General features: G+C 34.0%; 1 protein-coding gene across 1 annotated transcript in view; it reads left to right on the top strand.

Annotated features, from left to right (window-relative positions):
- Window positions 1-20,219, top strand: part of LOC128785029 (regulating synaptic membrane exocytosis protein 1-like) — a 160,186-nt gene that overhangs the window by 53,973 nt on the left and 85,994 nt on the right. The window contains exons 15-21 of the mRNA XM_053937106.1: window positions 202-327; window positions 4,260-4,322; window positions 7,687-7,764; window positions 8,111-8,224; window positions 8,688-8,777; window positions 14,188-14,271; window positions 18,269-18,346. Of these exons, the coding sequence (XP_053793081.1) occupies window positions 202-327; window positions 4,260-4,322; window positions 7,687-7,764; window positions 8,111-8,224; window positions 8,688-8,777; window positions 14,188-14,271; window positions 18,269-18,346 (633 nt within the window). The remainder of the gene's footprint in view (window positions 1-201; window positions 328-4,259; window positions 4,323-7,686; window positions 7,765-8,110; window positions 8,225-8,687; window positions 8,778-14,187; window positions 14,272-18,268; window positions 18,347-20,219) is intronic.

The following is a 20,219-nucleotide window of genomic DNA, read 5'->3' as shown; positions in this document are numbered from 1 at the left end:
GTGGCCAGATCATGTATGAAGCCACTTAAGAATATTTGTAGGATAATAATGGCATGTATAAACTGCATAATTTTTAGTGGCATTCTTTCAGAAATCATGTGTTAATAATTTATGATTAAAAACTTCCTTCAAACAATTTGTACTGTGATCCATTGTTATTAATGAGACAATGAGGTTAACATACATATTTCTGCTTTTCAGGAGTTTAGATGAAATTCATCAGATGAGAAGATCACGTTCTCCAACTAGACACCATGATGCCTCCAGAACTCCAGCTGATTACAGATCCAGAGAAATGGATAGTCAGTATTTGTCTGATCAAGAAAGGTACATTGTCAGCCTGAACATGGAAAAAAGTTTAGGAGCATTGTCGGTTTGCCTAATTTTCAGATTTTCATTAGAAATGTGACTGATAGCAATGGGGAAGGGAAAGAATTCATCATAACTGATGGATCTAGTGCCACTGTTATCTATACCTTTTTTTTTGGTAAAACTGTGTACTGGGTTGACAGCAGATATCTAGACAAATGATTCTTTTCTGTTTTTTCTAGATATTCTACTTCTTTTTCCCAAATGAAGCCCACAGATTTTTGCTAGAAAGCCATGCATCTTCATGTATGCCCTAGCTCTTCTTGTAATACCAGAATTTACCAATTGTGCTAGCCAGCAAAATAGCAGACATTAATTCCTCCTAGCTGGGAGTTGGATGCATGTTGGTTTGGATGCATATGTTTATAAATTTTGGACACCTACGGGTGCAGTCTCCCAGCATGTTACGTAACATTCTGGTGATCTTTGTACGTTACCCAGGCATAGCAAGGATAGTTGCAGTACCAGTTGTAGTGTGCAAAAATTTCCAGTCTTAGATGTGTGACACACACACATCTCTCCCTGGAATACACGGAGTAGCTCCACTCAAGGAATGCTCGGTCTCCCCTTGTAGACACTGTTTCAGGGGTCTATATTCTGATGAAATGGAAGAAATTAGAACTTCTTTTTAGTTTATACTGCAAAAAAAGCTTAGAAAGGTATTTCAGCTCAGCAGTTGTGAAAAATAATGATGAAAGTCACATAGATTATCAATCTTTATGGGATATTGTTTGCTTTAAAAAAATCATATAGCTAGGCTATAATAGCAAGCTTATTACTCAGATCAGATCAATTGTCATAGTAATGTCTTAGATTTTTTTTTCTTGTCAGTAAGTAACTACTTTTAGAACTAAGTATAACAAAATCTTTCCCTCTAATCCAGTAAGTACATTTTGTAGTGACATGAAAACATGTAAACATTAAACCATAAAAATCAGTGGAAATCTTTGGCCAGATTTGAAGCAACAGAAAAACTGAATGGCTCTTGCAGTTAAGCTAGTTCAGTTTTGTATATGATCTTGCCTGTTTTGCCTTTGTAACATAGAATGGTAACATAGGTGTGGGAATTACTGAGTTGTCTCGTACATTTAAAAATTCAAATAGGCAAAAAGTGTGTACAGAATTGACTAAGTTGGATTTTTGTACAGAATTTTCCATCAGAGGTAAATTAAAATTGTTTTTAAATATAGTAGTCAGATTTGTAGTTAGGCTAATTCAAGTAGTGTCCACTTGTTGTCATTTTTTCTGCTATTATTTATTTTGGGCGGTGATATATTCAAAAGATTCCTGAAAATATTTATTGAATTGATTTCTTATTCATCAGATTTTAAGAGAAAAAGGCTTTAAAAAGTAGCTTTTGACAGTATAACTATAGACAGCTGTCTAGAAATTTCTCTTTTAGTAAAGCTTCAAACCTGAACATAACTGGTGATATATGCATGGATTATAGCTGGAGAGGAGCTGGGTTTACACTGAGCCTTTTTCAGGGGAGCAATGGGCTTCTGGATTTGTTCAGAGTCTTCAGTTCTTTTCAGTGTTCACAAAACTTTTTTGGAAGTTTAATGATCAAACATGAAGGATGTAGGTGGCTTATTTGCAGGATTTAAAGATGGGTCCATGTACCTAGTGTCCTTGAATAATAATCTTGTCAGCAGTGGTCTCCTTTTCCCCATTTTCCTTTCCATCTTTTCCTCCAGATTTCATCAGTTGTGAAGTCTGTTTAATTCTGGCAGGTTTTGCCAGCTTTCAGTATAAAAGAATAGCATCATATGAAAGATCCAAACCAGGTTTTGTTGAGAAAGATCCTCTGTCACAGCCAAGAATTAAAAAACCCCAACTTCATTAAATATTATGGATTAGTATCAAGAGTAGTGTAGATATTATGTGTTGTGCATTTACTGAACCCTTCACCCAAACACATAGATATCTAATGTAAACCTGGCTTGAAAGCTGAGGAATTACCCAATAATTGCATGCCACAAATTACAGCTGCTGATTAGTTTCAATAATTTTTTCAATGAACTGTTAATGGTTCAAAATCAATATTAAATAATAATATAGGTCTTTGTAAAAATAGTTACTATCACTCTCTTACAGAAGCATCTGTTGCAATAAGTTTCCAGTGGAACTTATTTGTCCACTTCAACAGTTTTATATATATTTATATATATACATATATATAAATATATATAAACTGTTAGGAAAAGCTTTTTATTAGGAAATCATTGCAGAATTTTCAAGAGCATGGCATTTTTCTTTTTCTTTTTTTTTTTTTTTGTGTTTCTTCTATTCCTAAGTAAAATCTGTTAATTATGAGTATAGAAAACATTTGTTTGAGAATAGTAATCTCTACTTGAAATGTCTCCCAAAACAGACTTAATTTATCAGAGAACTGCATATTCTCACAATATTGGTAATCTTCTTGATGGATTTTTTTTTTTTAACTAGAAGATTTCATGGTGGATTTGTTATTTTATATCACTTTTCAGGATGACTTTTTTATTAAAGTGTTTGCTTTGGGCCAATTACAATAGATACTCTTTGGCTAAGGAAAGGTAAATATTAACAGAGTACCCAATGATTTAACGTGGACTTTGCATCTACTTTGCAACTCTAAAGAAAATAGTAACTTAATCCATAGTTGTTTGTAATTTGGAAACACGCATATAAATTCTGTCAGTCCTCTGAGCTTATGAATAGAAATTTGGCTTAGAAAGAAAATTTTAAAATTCAGTTCAACTCTAGTACATATTGCTGCATCAAGCTAGTGGCTCCAGATGTAATTGAATCTTAAATGACTCACAAGCTATTATTTCAAGCTGCCCTGTTTAGAATTTTAGGTAAATAATGCCTATAGTGTTTCAATGAAATGCATCATTTTATAATGACATGAAGTGTGAAACACGTTGAACAACTGCTGCTTTATCTGTTTTGTAATATTTTCTCTCTTTTTTTTTTTTTTTTTGCCATAGTACTTCATGGGATTCCCCGCTTCTTTTAAAATTAGCATGTTTCCATGAAGCTTACCTTTAATTTCATATTTACAATGATCGGAGTTTTGGAGCTTGGTCTTTCTGATTGTGTTGAAGTGCATAAAACTGCAGGCTTAATTCAAGGGATATTTCATATCATAGTCATATTTACCATAGGCAAAAATATGCATTAATTTTACCATCTTGCTGGCTGTAGTATGTGTTTGCTTACAGTATAATAATAATAGAAGGCTGATTTTCCTCAATTTGAAAGAAAAAGAAACAAAAAGTCTGATGGCTGATTAGCTTTTTTGTTTGTTTCCATAGGATTGTCATTACAAAAACCTTTTAAAAGCTGTGAGTCAGAATTTATGTTTGGCCAAACACAATATTTCAAATGAACATATATTCACCCTTTAGGGTGACTGGTTATTCTTCCCATAAACCAACCTGCATTAAATCATTATCAAACCTTCACTGCTTTTACATGTATGATTTTGCAGCTTAGGAAGCCACAAAACCCAACACGAAACAAACAGGCATCTTTCTTTTTTTTGTTTTTTTTTCCTAAAGCAGTTCTCCATTAATTAGTTCATGAGACAGGAGGTTATTAGAAAACTGTAGCCATTCTATGTTATTTGTTTCATCATGAAGGGCTCTGAAAAAGTAATTCTGAATTTAAAAGAAAAATATCACAGAAGGAGGTGCCACACTAAAATGAACTTGTTGAAAATGTAGCTATTACATGCATTTTTTGACTCATATTTTTTGAGACGTGCAGTCTTATCAGACTATCTATCTGGGTGAATGCTTCTCATTTCTTTTTATGTTTTCATTTGCTTATCATTGGCATAACCCATGTCATCTAATGCTTCATAACTATATCTGTTTCACTCACCACCCATCCTGTCTGTGCAGTGAGCTTCTTATGCTGCCCAGAGCAAAGCGAGGAAGAAGTGCAGAGTGCCTACATACCATCAGGTAAATCCAGGAGTGTGGGAATCATGAACACATCTGGTTAGTTGTGCGTACCTTTGTGTGCCCAACGTTTTTTCCATGGTGGTATTTAGTCCCAGTACGTAAAGAACTTCCAAGTACATTGTGATCCAGATGTCAGTTGTTCTTTTCTGTCTGTTTTTAATTTAGATTCCGATGTCTGTGTCTGTTTTTGAGCCTCAGTAGTAAGGATTAAAGGAGTTGAAGAAACTTTGGTTTTGCAGTTGTATTTTGTGGTAGATTTTCTGTCTAGTCACAAAAGTCCTGATCTCCCAGTGCATGTCAGCATTGTAATAATTTCAGACATCGTTTTTTTAGTTGGTTTTGTTTTCTTTTATTTGCATTTTTATGTTTATATAACAGCCATGCACAATTAAACAATCTTTGCTTGTTGTGACACCTAATCTCATGCTGATTTAGTCACTTGCAGAGGAATAAATACTGATGTACAAGGACTTACTGGAAGTCCCAGATTTGAGGGGTTTTGTATTACTTGGTTTTACATCTAAAAATTATTCTATATATTGGATCCACATGTAAACTTTGTAGTGTGGGCCCATCTTCAGTCTTCATTAATCTCCAGTTCCAAAGCTAGGATCTCCCTGTCTTACCACTTTCCAGTGTTGTGAAACTAAACCGGACTGAAATATCTTTATCTAAAAAATCAAAGTCTGCTCCCCCACCTTTTTTTTTCACCATGTCTGTTAACCATGTTAAAAATCCATGACGTCGTGTAGAACATCTTTCATTTACAATAAGTAAAAATGTAGGTTGAACTTAAAGTAGTTAACCATTCAACTAATTCAACCAGGTAGTTCTCCTTTGTCCTGAAGTTTTGTGATGAGAGTTTTGTGTCAGTGCTAAATGTTTGAAATCACCAACTGTTAAACCATATTGTCTAGTGCTATTATTCATTTATTTAATTTAGGATTTTCTCTTACAAAGTACTGTTTATTTTTTTAAATGTCTTGGCTTGCTTTAATTTTCATCATCAAGTTTGAAGCAGTATTGAAGATGCTGTGATGGCGTTTTGTTCTAAAGCAGAGTAGTATAAAAACTAAAATAATAAATATGTAAGCTTTCAAAAAAATCTCTATCAGTGAAGCTGTTAAATTAAGTTTTTATTATCAGTAGAAATATTTCATTCTTGTACTTCAGCTAAAAAGGCTTTTCCCTCAAGATTTTAATTTTAGGGTTTAATAATTTATTTAACTTCTTGCTATTTTTTGCCTGTTTATTGTCAGATAATAGCAATTTTTCCTGCCTCTTTCCCATGTCCTTTTGCTCCATCTTCTGTAGCTTCATCCTCTTCCTGCCCCCAGCCCTGTGCTTTCTCCTTTCCCTCTTAAAGATTACAATTGTTATTATAATTTTTCAATGGCATTGCTTAAGGTCTCAATTAATGAAGTAAATACAGCATTATAAACTTCTGGTGCACTTTGCCCAACAGTTTTACAAATCTACCGAACCAGTCTGGTCACAGCAAAAAGTTGTGCACAACTTTTTGCAAGTTGTGTCCTTTTTGCAAGGACAGCAATAGAGAGGTAATAGCTACACTGAATTCAGAGCCTACAGCACTTCCTTGCCTTTTTCTTTATTCCATTTATTGTTACAGTATTTTTGTGATCAAAAAACCAAAAAAATTCACCCTTAAAAAGTAATAGTAGTGGTACACTATAAAGCAGGATGGTACTTATAATAATGTATTGAAGATTAATATAAAAGTAAAAGATGACAATAGATTGAGTCTTTTAAATTTAACTCTGAGGCTTATACACCCCAATTCCAAATAATACCCTGAGACTGGCAATATACATTCTCAAAAGAATAGTTTTGAAAACAGTTTCAGCAAAAATTTGTTCTATGCCATCTTCTGTCCTTTCTTATTTCTAGTGACCCAACATTTATTCATGTTAGAAATTTTATAAGGCTTTATCTTTGTTTTCTAGGCAGCTTGCTGAACAATGGTTTAATTAGTCCTTGAGACAGCTTCAGCTGGGAAAGAAATGTTAATGGTTTCATGTTAAATGAAATAAATTTGGTAGTCCAAGCTACAAAGTTAAGATATATGGTGAATTTAATGCACCAGTTGGGAATACTAGTCCTAGCTATCCATCCTGTTGCTCTGTATTAACGAATAGAAATGGTGAAAAGTTGTGTACCTATGCTATAGATCATGGATTGCCACATTCCATGTCTTAGACCACCCCTGCTTTGGTACTATCTGCTCTTTTGCCAGGATTGGCCTGATGACAGCCATTCCTTTATTCCTTCTGTGCAATGTTGCAGTGACCTCTGATAGAGAATTCCCCAGTAGTGACCACTAAACCCATACAAGAAGGGTCAAAGCTCCTCTGTTAAATCCTTTAGGGTTTTACAAACACTGATACTTCCAGGCAGAGAGTTGGTTCATCTGTCTGTGACACAGCCTGGTTTCTAATGTTGATCCTGCTGTGTTTTGGTCCAAGGCTTAACAGGAATCAAGTGTCCTATCAGGACAGACTGCTGCAAAACCCTCAAGCCTGCTGGTTCTTCTTCTAGCAGTTCCATAGTTGTGCCCTAGTAGGGTATGTGGAAAATTGTTAGAATGTTGTTACTAACCCTTAGCCATTAAATGGCCATAATTCCCATTCAGCAGCCACTGTCTGCCTTTAAATTTCTTTCTTGTTCAATGGATACAGCTGGCTGACAAAATAAACATTTGCTTCTCTAAAATCTATTATGATATTAGACGGTTGTCATGTGACATCTTAGTGCGGCTGATGTAGTAATTCTCCTAGGTTTTTTAATTAGGTTATAATTAACATCATTTTATTACTGGTAAATTTTGAAGCTGGTACACCACTTCCAAAAGACTTATACATTCAAAAAAGCTAGTTGCTAATACATCCGTAATTAAATTTTTGGTACTATATATCCCTGTTTTAGTGAGACTTTCATGCTTAGCTACTGAAAAAAAAAATATCTCTGCAGGTCTAAGTAAGGTATCACTAAGAAAAATAAAGAGTAAATTTAATATCAACTTAAAACAGTGTATTTTAATTAGAAGTATTTATAAATGGAATATTTATTATTTCCATTTCAAGGAAACATCTAAGCTGTACTAGCATTGGCATAAGTTCATGCACTTTATTAAGAAAAGGGTTAATACAAAATGTTTCCCCAGATAGCTGTCGCAGTACTTGAGAAAAACATAGATGAGATATCTACTCCTACAACTATACAATATATTAGAATATTATGCATTTATTTTATGTTCTGGTCAGTCTTGGTTTGCCTTTACCTGTCTTTTTATTTCTGGCATGTTTTTATGTTGTCCTGTGTTCTTTTCTGACCCACCACATTCCAGAAGTTCTGTTAGGCACTATAAAACATTACCACCCAAGATGCCTTTACTAGAAAATGGTACTCATTGGAACCTATACAGGTAAGAAGTGTTTAGAGTCCCCTTTAAATAGTTAGCTTCTTTTTAAAAAATGAATTGACTTCCCTTGTTAAAGAAAAAAACCCAAAATGTTTCATATATTTTTGTGACTGAGAGATAAGGGATAAAATCCTAAAATAACTTAATCTAGTTATTTAAATTAACACCTATGTTACAAAAAAAACCAAACAAACCTAAACCAAAATACTTTGTATTAGTTGGAGTTGTTTTCACTGTTAAAATTATATGTTGCACGTTTTTCTCTATTGCATTCTTTTGTTTATGTATGAGATTTCTGTTACATGTTAAATTTATTTTCATTTTGTTTAAATAATTTTAATTTGCAAAGCTCAACTCTTCCTGCATGTGCTAAGACCAAACCCGTGATTAGACAGGATATTTCACTCCTTCATGATTGCCTTAATTTACGAATATCAAAATTTGGAGATGATCTACTGGTTAGGTAAGACACTGAGGATTAATCCCCCCACTTGTTTGGTATCTAATATGGATTTTGCAGAATAAATGAGCTTCACTGTAAAGGGATTTCACATGACATATAGTGGATCACATTCTTTTATGTTGGCTTAAAACTTACTGCTGTTAATAAGGATATAACTTTATTGTTTGGTATTTCTCATTCCACTTTTCTTACAAGTGGATGCTGTTTTGTCTCATTCAGTTTTAAACATTTCAATGATATTTGCAAAAAATTTCTCGCAGCCTTTTGTTTGCTTTTGTTTTCTAAACAAATCTTGACACTGTCATCCAGTCAATCCTTTTACGTTTTCCTTAATTAAATCATTGTGATTCTACATTTTCTGTAAAGAGAGCATTATTTTATGAGTTAATATCTAACATTGTATTCCTTTCTTTGTTTTCTTTTTCTTTCTCTTCTACCATTGGATGCAATGCACTGGCACTAGTGAACTGCAGCCCTCCCTTGACAGGGCTAGGAGTGCTAGTACCAACTGCTTGAGACCAGATACTAGTTTGCATTCACCAGAACGAGAAAGGTATAAAATAAAAACTTATGAATTTCTTGTCATCTGTGCTGGTGATCTTTATAAGTTTTGTTTTTCTTCATATGAGTATTCCACATTCTTGTACATTCTTGTCTGCTTTGGTATTTGTAGACACTTTTGCTCCTGTATTCATGTATGTCATGTAAATTGTGTGTTGGAGTTTATGACTGCTTCTGGCTACTTCCTTTGTTTTAGTTCAAGCTGATGTTCATTGTTTACAAAAGTCCTCAGTATGCTGATAATAGCATTGCAGTGTTAAGTATTTTGAAACTACCACTTGGTTGTGAATCTTCATCGTCATTTGCTAAAAAGCATTACATCTGTTTCTTGCTTGTTCTGTGGACTGCTAATAAAGCGGTGGCATAAATTAGAAAGTACAACAAAACTCACATTTCAAACCAGAACTGTATCAATACTGATATATTTTTTACAGAACAGCCAAACATCATTGCTTTCTTTAATCTGCTGCATCTGCTTTTGCAAGGTGGATAACTGCATTAAGGTTTTTCTTGCTCTGATATTATCTTAAGGTTCACATAAGTTTTAAGACATGTTTTCAATTTAGATGAAATAGTATTGTGTCACATACATTGTGCAGGCATGTTATGGATGCTTTCTGTACTTTCACAATTACAAGAGCTTGATTCAAAATTTTAGGTGAATCAAATACTAATGGCATAAAAAAGGTGATTCCACAAGAGAACTTTTCATCACTACCCATGTTTTTGGCTAAGAATGATACCACTTTAGAGTGAGATTTTAGGCTCAATGAGGGCAATAATAGGCTCCCTTTGAGTGGGAATAGGACAGAATTACATTTTAGTCTGTCCAGTACATATTTAATTAGTATGGAAGTTAATAGTGCTTTTTTTTAGTTGATACATAGTGTGGTGGTTGTAACAGTTGTGTTATTTTCTTTATTGTGGGGCAGGATGTCTGAAGAAAGGCACTAAGAATGTACTTTCCTCTCTGAGACAGGGTTTCACTTGAGTTTTTTGCTTGTCATTTCCCTTTCCATTCTCCCCAATTACTGCTGTTCCTTCGTTGGAACAGTGCTTTTTCTTAAGTTATGCTCTTGTTGTAGAGAAGTGACTAATGTTCTGCTGAGGTATCTCTGATGAATCTACAGTAGTTTATTTCTTTCTAGGTCTGTGCTCAAGACATTGCAGATAATATGCATATGGTTATTAAAAAACAAAAAAAAAATCAACTGACGTAGAGCCACTCAGAATGAAATACAGATATTTTTTTCTAGATCTTTTTAAAAAATATTGTAACATATTAATGACTGAGTGTGTACATACATACAGCTGCTTTCATCTACAAGCAGTTACTTAATGTAATTGCACATAAACGTGAGCAGTGTTTTCTGTACTTACTTCAAGATGCCACCCATCAAGTTGAATATTCAATGAAACATTAACTGGTAATTATAAACGATCTCGTAAAATTTTATATTCAAAGCTGTATCTGTCCTGATGTGAAGCAGTTCTATTATGCTGTTAGAATTCATGTCCAGCAGCCTCTGTCCACTGGGCACTGTGCAGAATCTGCATCATTTTGCATGAGCAGAAGGATGTATATAAATGAAAGTGTTTAGTCTGTATTAATGCCCTCTGTTGCTACTAAAAGTTTAGTGCTACTAAACCACTGATCAATTTGCCAAATGATCAGTGGGTCTGATCCAGAAAAAAATTGCCCATCACTGTGAAAGTTTTTCTTAGCTTTTAGAAGTCCTAAATAGGAGATTTTGACTTAGTATCCTTCACAGAGCAGAAAAGCTCTTGTTAAGGAAATTGATATTCAATTTTTTTCTTGATAATTTCATTGAAAATAATAACGTATGTGTGGCTTTGGCAGAGGATTTATTTTCCTTTCTTGTGACATAGGATATTTTCCTATGTAGCCCAAATTTTGGAGGAGGATGTTTTATTTAATATATAAACCCCTTCAAATTAATCTTTTTGTTTTGGGGAACATAAATTTTAGATGATTTAATTCTCCTCTGTTGAATGTGGAATCTGCTTACACTTGAACATGAATTTAGTCATCAGTTGCATGAGGGGATAGAAGAATATGCATGAAGAACACAGAATTTAGTTCAGGGTCTGTAGAAAGCATTTTGGTTCTGTGCTGGAGAAGATGAGAACAAAAGATTTGAAATACAGTAAGACAAGTTCACCTTAAGCAGTAGGAAATCTCTCTAGGAAACTAATTATAATGAAACACTGAACACAATAAAAATTACAATGTACAATATGGAAAAGGTTGTTTCATTACTGGAGACTTAGAGGAGGTGAGACACATCTCAGGTCTAGAATTGTTCCATCAAAGAGAAGCACTCTAACGTTTTATCTCCAGCACTTTATCAGTATATTTGAGAGACGTGTGTTGAAGACGTTGTTAGTTGTTTTCATGTTGTTTCTTCTTCCTTCTCCCCTCCCCGAACGACAGCATTGTAGATATTGTTTAAAAGTCTAGACTTTTATGCCTCTAAATACGGACTTTTAAATATACCTTTGTATATTTTCTTTAACAAAATTAGGAATATACTTACCTATGGAAATTTACTTCTACTTATTCCCCCTATCCTTTTGACTCAGTGTATGAATTAGATTCTATTTGAGAACAGGAGCTAAAATAAAACACATTTTAACAAAATGGTAGTGTTATAACAGATGAACAGTAGAGCCCTATTTCTCTCTGTCACTGATTTGCTGGAAACAGTTTTGATCCTTGAACTTTATGCAATGTCATTCATGTCATTTGGAATGGTCAGAGTAGTTACTGGTTTTTAAGACACTGCTTTGCCAGTAGAAGTCATTCTATTGACTCGCTTATACCAGCAGAAAACTACTTTCAGCTGTGTATATGAATTTGTGATATGAAAGTCTAGCTAGTTTCAGGGTAGCAGAACCAAAACAACAGTGAGGACAGAACTCCTTTTCTCCTCCTGTAAGTTCCATCATTTGACCAAGTAATGTCCATATAACCTGACTGGCAAAGTAACCTTGCCTTGACACAGCCCTGCTAAAGTTTTTTGCTACATAGACTGTTTTGTACAGAGTTTAATCCTTCATATACTTCTCTTTTGCACAGTATACTCTAGGACATTCAAAAATATCGATCCCCTACTAATACCTCTATGCAGTTGCACCATGCCTGCCTTTTTTTTTTTCTCTTCCCACCATCTACCCTCTATTTATTCCAAGCTGTTTTGGTAATTTGTTTGTTTTTTTGTTTTCCAAAATGATTCTGTGGTTGAAGTTCCTTTGATGATCTGCAAGGCATCTTTAAGTTTATAATATGTCCTCTATTGCCACTGAAAGTGTTTTTCCTGCTACTACTTCATTATGCTTTGGGTTTTTTCATTATTATCCTTTTCACTGTGTCTCAAAACTTATGTTTTTTTTTTTTTTCCTTGTAAATTGGGTGCTATTTCTTTAGAATGGAGAAATTTCTTTTCAACACCCAGTCTCTGCTCAGGAGAACACTTAGACATGAAGTTCAAGGGCAGACTGAACTAATTTAGGAATGGTTTCTCATCATAATAGCATGTTCCCTTAAGATTGCAGTCAGTGACAGTTAATAATAAGTAGTGTGGCTATTATTTACCCTCTAAATTTCTGTTGTTGCAAGCAGTTGTATGTATGTTAGCACGAGAACAGTTGCACTGATTGGTATTTCTGGTATGCTTTTGGCCTGAGACATCACATAGTGGAGGTCTGAGCAAATAAAACTGAGGAGTACAGCCCAGGGATTAGGTCATGTACAAGGGCCAGGAAACCTGCAAAATACAGCCCCACAGCTGTGTTAGATTTGTTCTGAGGTGCTTCACTGGAGTGGGAACCAAACCAGGATGTTTGCCATCAGCTGGCCACTACTATCTGAACAAGAGACAAAGCTCAGCAGTTACCTGTTACCTAATCATAAACAGATACCAGGGAGGCTGATCCAATTAAAGCTTGTCCTGATTTCATGTTGATTTTTATATTGCATACCCTTAACAGTTATGTCGAATACCCCCATTTCCATTTAAAAGAATGTGCAGTGAAATAACTGTTTGCGTTAGGTTAGGTCTGTGCCATGCTGTCTTTCTGGTTCTTTCCAACCATGTAAAGAAATAGGAAGTTACGTGTTGGTGTCGTACTGTGGCTCACAGTCATTCAGCATTCAATGAAAGGGAGCATGTTCTGAAAATTCCTACTGAATTACCTAGTTAATTCTATCAAATGCTCTTTAATATCTGTAGTGGATATCAGCATATTAAGGGCTTTGACTGAGTGCACTGATGCATTAACATTTTCTTTAACTCTTGCTTTGGAGAGAAAAAGAAACTAACTACTAACAACCTATTTGCTCTTAAAACATCTGAAAGACTTACCTAACTGTTCAAATAATGCTCATGTCCCTGAAACCTTTGTTATTTGCATGTTCCATAAATCAAACCCTTTTCCTTATTATATGGACTGGAAGAATGCCTCAGAAAGGGAAATATTAGATACTTGTGCTGAGTTTATGCAAACGTTTTGCTATTGTTTTGGTATTGTAGATTGTTATTCATACACTTGTTGCATTACAAACACATGACATCCCAAAAAATATAAGCATCAGTCTATAATATAGTATATATAATTCTGAATTGAATTTTCTTTTTCAAGAAACAAAATCTCATAATGCACCAGTTTTCATTCTCAATTCAGGTCCTTTTTGTTGACTGTGGTTGTGTAACATAATGTCCTGGTATGTACTGCAGGGATAAAGAGAAATGAACAGAAGAGGAAGCTGGCTGCACACACTTTCAGTGCACATTTTCAAATGATAAAAAATGATCCCAGCACTTGTACACAAATCTGTGTAGCTTAGTTTTATTTAAATAATTTACCTGCATTCTTTCACTGCATTCCAGAAAAGGGTGGCTTTATGCCCTAGAACTTTTATCATAATTTATAGTCCTATATTTTTACTGAGATTACATTTTTCCATGTAAATAGCTAGGAGAGATGGGATTAGCAAAATACCAAGATAATGACGATCATGTGGTCTTTAAAAGTCTTTTCTAGTTTGGAATTGAAGCTTCCTACACAAATGACAGGCTTTTAGGTAGTCTAGCATTTGAGACTATTTGAAAACTTAATGGTACAGCATATAGAAGATTTATATTGGTCTAAATTCTGCATCTTTGGGCACACCTCCTCTTCATTTCAGATGTGATGTTTCTGCATTAAGCAGCCTTAAGTAAAGTATATTTGGGTATTAGAAAGCTGTTAGAAAAAAAAAAATTAAATTACACCCTTTCATTACTTTTTGGGGTATTTTTCCAGTCCCAAATCCCATATATTTAATTTTACCACAAACTAAATACTGTATTTTTTTCCTGTTTTATTGAACGGGCAAACAGGGGTAGATGGTCCCCCTCCCTAGAGAGGAGACGACCTACTAGTCCCAGGATTCATATCCAGCATGCATCTCCGGAGGATGACAGGTACTAGTCAACTCCTCCCAGTTGAAAAATTGCTTACTGCATCTTGCAGTCTCAGAGGAGTACACTGAAATTTAGAAGTGTGCATTTAGATGGAGACTTACAACCTCCAGAAGCCCAAAATAAAACAGCAGTTTAGATATCATCTCTGCATTTCGTTGAACTGTTATAAAGCACAGAAGGATGAACATCTTTTCAAATTTTCTGTTTGTCTGAATAGTCACAAGACACAAAATATGATGTCTGATGCAACAGCACATCATCTGTGTTAATGTTCTTTAGTCTGTTTTTACCTGCTTCTGTAAATGGTGCTGCTGCTTTTACTGTGGTGCTTTATAATGTGATAAATACTTGTCCTGGAGCATATTCTTGTGTATATGTTTGTTTTCATTGCTTTTGATTTTCCTTTTTTTCAACAAACTGTTCCTAATGGGAAAAAAACCCACAGGCTGATATGTTGGAGGTCTCATTAACACTTTCTAGTTGATGTATGTAAAAATTGGCACTGTCTGTAAATTCTGTCCAAATCAGGATGGCCTCCATGGAGCAGGTTTCCTAATAAGGTAGGTTTTAATTAAGAACATCAGGCCTCTAAATTAATTTTTATGCTGAATATCACCTATGATTAATAGAAGCACCTTTGTTTTTTACTTCTCACGAGCTTTCTAATCACATGAGTTTTGGTATCCCATTGCTTTGGCAGCAGTAATCTTTTCTTTGTTATTTTATTTCCAGATAAATCTGGCCTTATTTTAAGCAGACATTGTAATTTATATTTAAGTGCAATTTCAAAATTTTTCTTACAGTATTTTGTGTTGCAGGAAGTGACAGGACACAAATTAATGTAAATGCAGATTAATGTAAATAATTTGTACATGAACTTATGAAGTTACATTTAAAACTATAAGACTGAAATACCAGTGGTGCCAGTCCTGACCTGCTAAAGTCTACCCAAAAATACTGATATTTGTACTGTGATTTATCTTGTTTGCTTGATACTGGAAATATTCCACTCATATCAGGTGGGAAGAGTGTAACTGTGTGTGTGTAGCATTTGTTTTTTTAAATTTGAGTTAAACAGCATTATAAATTACAACATTAAAGTAGTGAAACATCATTTCAAAGCTGTCCTCCCTTACAGATGCTGCATTTCTAGAAATTTTGCCAATACATCCCTTTGATGGGACAGCTATTAAGAGTTTAGAAATGTACTTTATATATTTTAGGCATTTTTAAGTAATTTTGGTTCTCATTTTTTGAGTCAATGGAAAGATTGCCTTTGACTTCAGAGTATCAGACTTGAAAAAATCACTGAAATAAGGTTTTCATCTAAGTACTGCCATTCTCAATGCCAAATAGTAAGCCTTTTTACATCAGCTAAAATTTTGTGGAGAAAGGCTGAAATCCTCTAATGCCCACAAGCAAACATTTCACAGTGAAACATCTGTAGAATACGGAATCTTTAATGAGAAGGTTTTTTGAGATGGATAAACAGGAGTCTAATTTTCTATGTGAAATCAGTGCCTTCTTGTGTTTGTAAGTCTTGCATGCAATCTGGTCACCAAATCCCAGTGATGAGCAGTCAGGCACTGATGAACACAGAAGGAATTTAAGCTAACCTCAATGCTGATGAGTGTTTGCAGCCTATAAGTTCCAGGATTTTCTCCGACATTAAGAGAAGTTCTGAGAACATTGAGTTTTTTGCATATCTGTAGAGAGAGCACCAGTGAGGAAATCAAAGGTGCTTTACCTTTGTTCTCTACTCTGTAAGCTTACATTTGATTAATCCACATAGTTATTGCAGTGGGCCAGAACTACTCAGTTCAATAATTAAAGTTTTTTTTAAGATATACTTGTGTCAGTTTGACAACTGAAGTAGTGGCTGTTGGGGAATGACTGATGGATCAACAGGGATAACAAACTAACTGCTTATCACAGTTTTTGAATTATATTTCACAGATTAATTGACTTTGACAGACTTCCTCTTACTCTTCATTTGAGTACAGTACAGATTTATATTACAAATGGGTCCAATTTGCATATAGAGTGGAATCAAGACCTATTTCTGAATACATTTCTTAAATCTATGACTTATACATTATTTCTGATTTTGATAAATTAATTTTTTGCAACATTGTATTTATTTCTAATTGTTATTAACATAAGTTTTGATAAAAGTTTTGGCAAGATTGTTCTTAAGGAATTTGCTCACTTGCCATATCAGGAAGAAGTGACTCTTTGATACACTGATTAAATGAAGACATGAGTTATGTATTATTTCAGTGTTAAAAATTTGCAAATGTTTGCTTAGTATCATGCATTTCTGGGAGATATTTTAAAGGATAGTTTTTCTGTTGAATTGGATAGCATAACTCCTTTAAAGTTTTTTGGTTTTTCTATTAGAAATTAGGAAGTTTAAATGTCTAATGTCTACAGTGTAGACAGATGGGTATCTGAAGATCTGTGAAATTGTAAGTGATGATAAAAACAAGGTGAATGAAAGCTGAGCATTTAATGGTAGGTGAATTTTTTTTTTCAGACTGTTCATTTGGAAAAATTCGCATACAATATCAGCATATAACCAAGTCTGGATAAAATAAGCCTTAAAAAAAGGAATTCTCATATATATTCATTTAAGAAAAGTAGTTTTTGTCAGTCATGTGTAGGAATGCTTGTCCCAGAGTCACCAGAAGCCAGCTGCAGAGCAAGTACCCTCTTGGTACTTGCAGGTACCGTGCAGATCCAGCCTTTAATTAAGAAAACTTCAGTAAAACTCAGGAAGTATTGAACATGACATTCCTGGTGGCTTCAAGGCTACATAAAGTAAAACTCACTGCAAACCACTGAGGGCTCCTCTACAAGACAATAATAAATCATTTAAAAATACTGGACGCTGAATTGTATAACAATATTATGTTTTCATTTCAGAAGTAGTAATTTTTAATTTCAGTAGGAATACTGTCAAATTTCTGTGTGTAGATTTGTTAACACAGATCTGGTAGATACACTGAGGCACATAGAACTTTGGAACATGAACTGTAAATAGCTTGTCTGTATATAAAACAATATGTAGTGCTTACCTAAATATGATATTGTTCAATGATTTGGTGTGACAGTTGGAAGATTTATGATCTTAGAGAGAAATTTTAGCCATTCCTGACCCTAATGGGTATAGATGCAAATATATTACAAAACTTAGGTTATTAGTGGACCACAAATTTTGCTGAGTTTTCTCACTAAAGTTCAAATTTGATATTTGAAAAAAAAAAGTTTCATACATGGATCTTATAATAGATTTTGTTAAAAATTAATAATAAACCAACAAGATGATAATATTTTTGCCAGATTGAAAGCTGTGAACAAATTCTGCAGCTTCAGCAGAAATTAAAATTCCATAGAAATTCAGAATTATTCCTGTATACTTTTTATTTTTAAATAATCTGGGTCAGTTATTCTACTTTGCTCTTGAATAACTGAAAATTGTTACTGTAGCAGACTGTGTGGCAATAGAACATGAAAGTTTCATCAAAATGCATGAAATTAGGAAATTTACTTGCATTTTCACAATTTCACAATATAATGACAAAATATGCATCTTCTTAAGCAAAGAGGTTTTTTATATGTTTATATATTCTCAAGAAGGATAATAGCACCTATTAAATAACAGTGCTGCCATTCAGCATGTAGAGCATAGTGGTTTTTAAAAATACTTAAGAGGCTTTCATTCTATACTTCATTACATTTTAGACTGTTGATCTTACATCTCAAATTTTATAGCGTTTGCAATAGGAAAATGAGAAATACAGCTTTTTTTCAATAGATAGTGACTGAATGCTTTTTGTTAGAAAAATGAGAAATACAGATTTTTTCAATAGATAGTGACTGAATGCTTTTTGTTTATATATTTGACTGCATGTCTCCACCTTCACTGCATGTGACCATCTCTCTGTTTCTGCTCATTCCATCCAAATTCACATCCATGTTTCCAAATATTGTGAAGAACAAGGACGCTGGAGTCTTGCATTCCAAAACAGGACAGTGTAGACCACCTAAGTGCTAAACCTGGAGCAGCACAGAGGTATCCTTATTTACTCAAATCATAGATCAAAGTAAATGAGGTATTGCTTATCGTATATTCTTCATGTGCTCTGCATATTTCACACATTTTCTGGTTTTTTTTCCCCCTGGTTTTATGTACAAGTACATATGTGCATGTATCATTCATGGATAATATTTTTTTTTCTCCTATGAAATACATTTAGGGAGTAAATCGGAGCATGTTGGGTTAATTGGAAATGTATACAGCATCATCTTAGCCAGAGGGAGGAAACAAAAGAGAAACTGATTTTAAATAATTTCTGGTATGTGCTGCTCTCAAGGACAGCCCTGAGAGCAGAGAAATAAGTGTACTCAGCTCATTAGTGCTGTGTATTGTCACAGCAAAGCACATCCTGCTCTTGGCTTTTCCATCTGACTGAAACCACTCTCTATGAGCTCTCTTTCTCCATTGTATGCAATGTCACAATCTTGGCAAGCAACATAAGGAGTAAGAGAAAAATAAGCCCCAAACAGAACCAACTAAACAAAAAATTAAGAGGGTGACATAATTGGAATGCTGCTGGACACAGTGGATATAGCCATAACTTTTAGAACTTTGCTAACTGTAGGTTTTAAGTAAAGCTGCAGCATTTAATATGTGTATTTTCCTCTGTATCCACTTTGTATTTGTCCTGGTAAAGAAAAAAATCGAAAAACAATGAGAATATACAAGAAAAAAAAAATAGATTGAGGGCAAAAGGGATTTCTGTTTTTAATCTGACATACTATTTTTTGTGAGAAAATACATTTTTTTAAATTCTGAAAGCATCAGGTAATGACCTCTGCTCATGCAGAAAGTATTTTGTCTTTTGCTGCAGTCTTTTCTTTTTTGTGTAATCTACTGCATCACAAGAAAATGCTCATCAAATATTGCAGTGGGTAAAAATAATGAAAAACCACTATAATTATGTTCTTTGGGCATAGTTTGGTGTCACAGTTGTTTAGGTCTCTTCCATTTCAGGCACTGGATTACTCTTTATAACCACAAAGGTTTAAAAGGAAAACATACCATACCATATTATTTTTGTCTCTCTGTTTTGCCCACAGTAATTTATATAGCCTAATATATAACATTGACTGTATCATTGCAAAATCTTGCATGTAATTAACGTTTGTCAGCATTTTGGTCTATGATTGACTAATCATCACTCCCTGGTTTTACCACTCCTGAAACACTGTATGCACTTTTTCTTCTTAAAAATAATACATATTGATGATTTTCTGAAGTTTAAAGTGGTAAATTCGATTTTGCAAGTACTAACATTACCATGGATAATACAGAAAATTTTGGAACACAAGACTTGCAGAGATTTACATATTATATTTATAGTCTTGGGTAATAATGGTGAAATGTGGCTTTACCTTTGTTCTTATATGTATAGACTCCTATTACTCTTCTTTGTTCTTATTTAATATTAAAGTGAGTGCTTAGATTGTCTGAGGTAACTAGTGCTTCATTACCTAAATGTCAGATGAATTCTGCAAAAGTTTTGTGAAGGAGTTAAATAATTTCCAACTTACTTATATTGACTAGGAAGAAAATAGAGTTGGTTTAATCTGTTTCTAAAAACTTTAAAAGGTAATAGAATGATATTTTTGAAAAAACAATTTTTTATTAATATAGTGACAGCCTTTTTTAAATCTGATATCATGCAGTATTTGCTTTGATTTGAAATTCAGATTTAAAAGCAATTTTTAGATCTATTTAAACCTTCAAGTAGTACTTTCTGGTTCTTTCTGCAAGGTTTTTTCCTGCTGTCTACTCTGAACTTGTTTCTCATGCTGTTAAGAGAGGCCTTTTAGGGCTATGAGGAGTCATTGTTTCTAGTCAAATGCAGGCTGTGAAGTGGAAG

This window comes from Vidua chalybeata, chromosome 3 (assembly GCF_026979565.1).
Source record: "Vidua chalybeata isolate OUT-0048 chromosome 3, bVidCha1 merged haplotype, whole genome shotgun sequence".
Lineage (NCBI taxonomy): Eukaryota > Metazoa > Chordata > Aves > Passeriformes > Viduidae > Vidua > Vidua chalybeata.
This window is presented reverse-complemented; position numbering and strand designations above follow the sequence as displayed.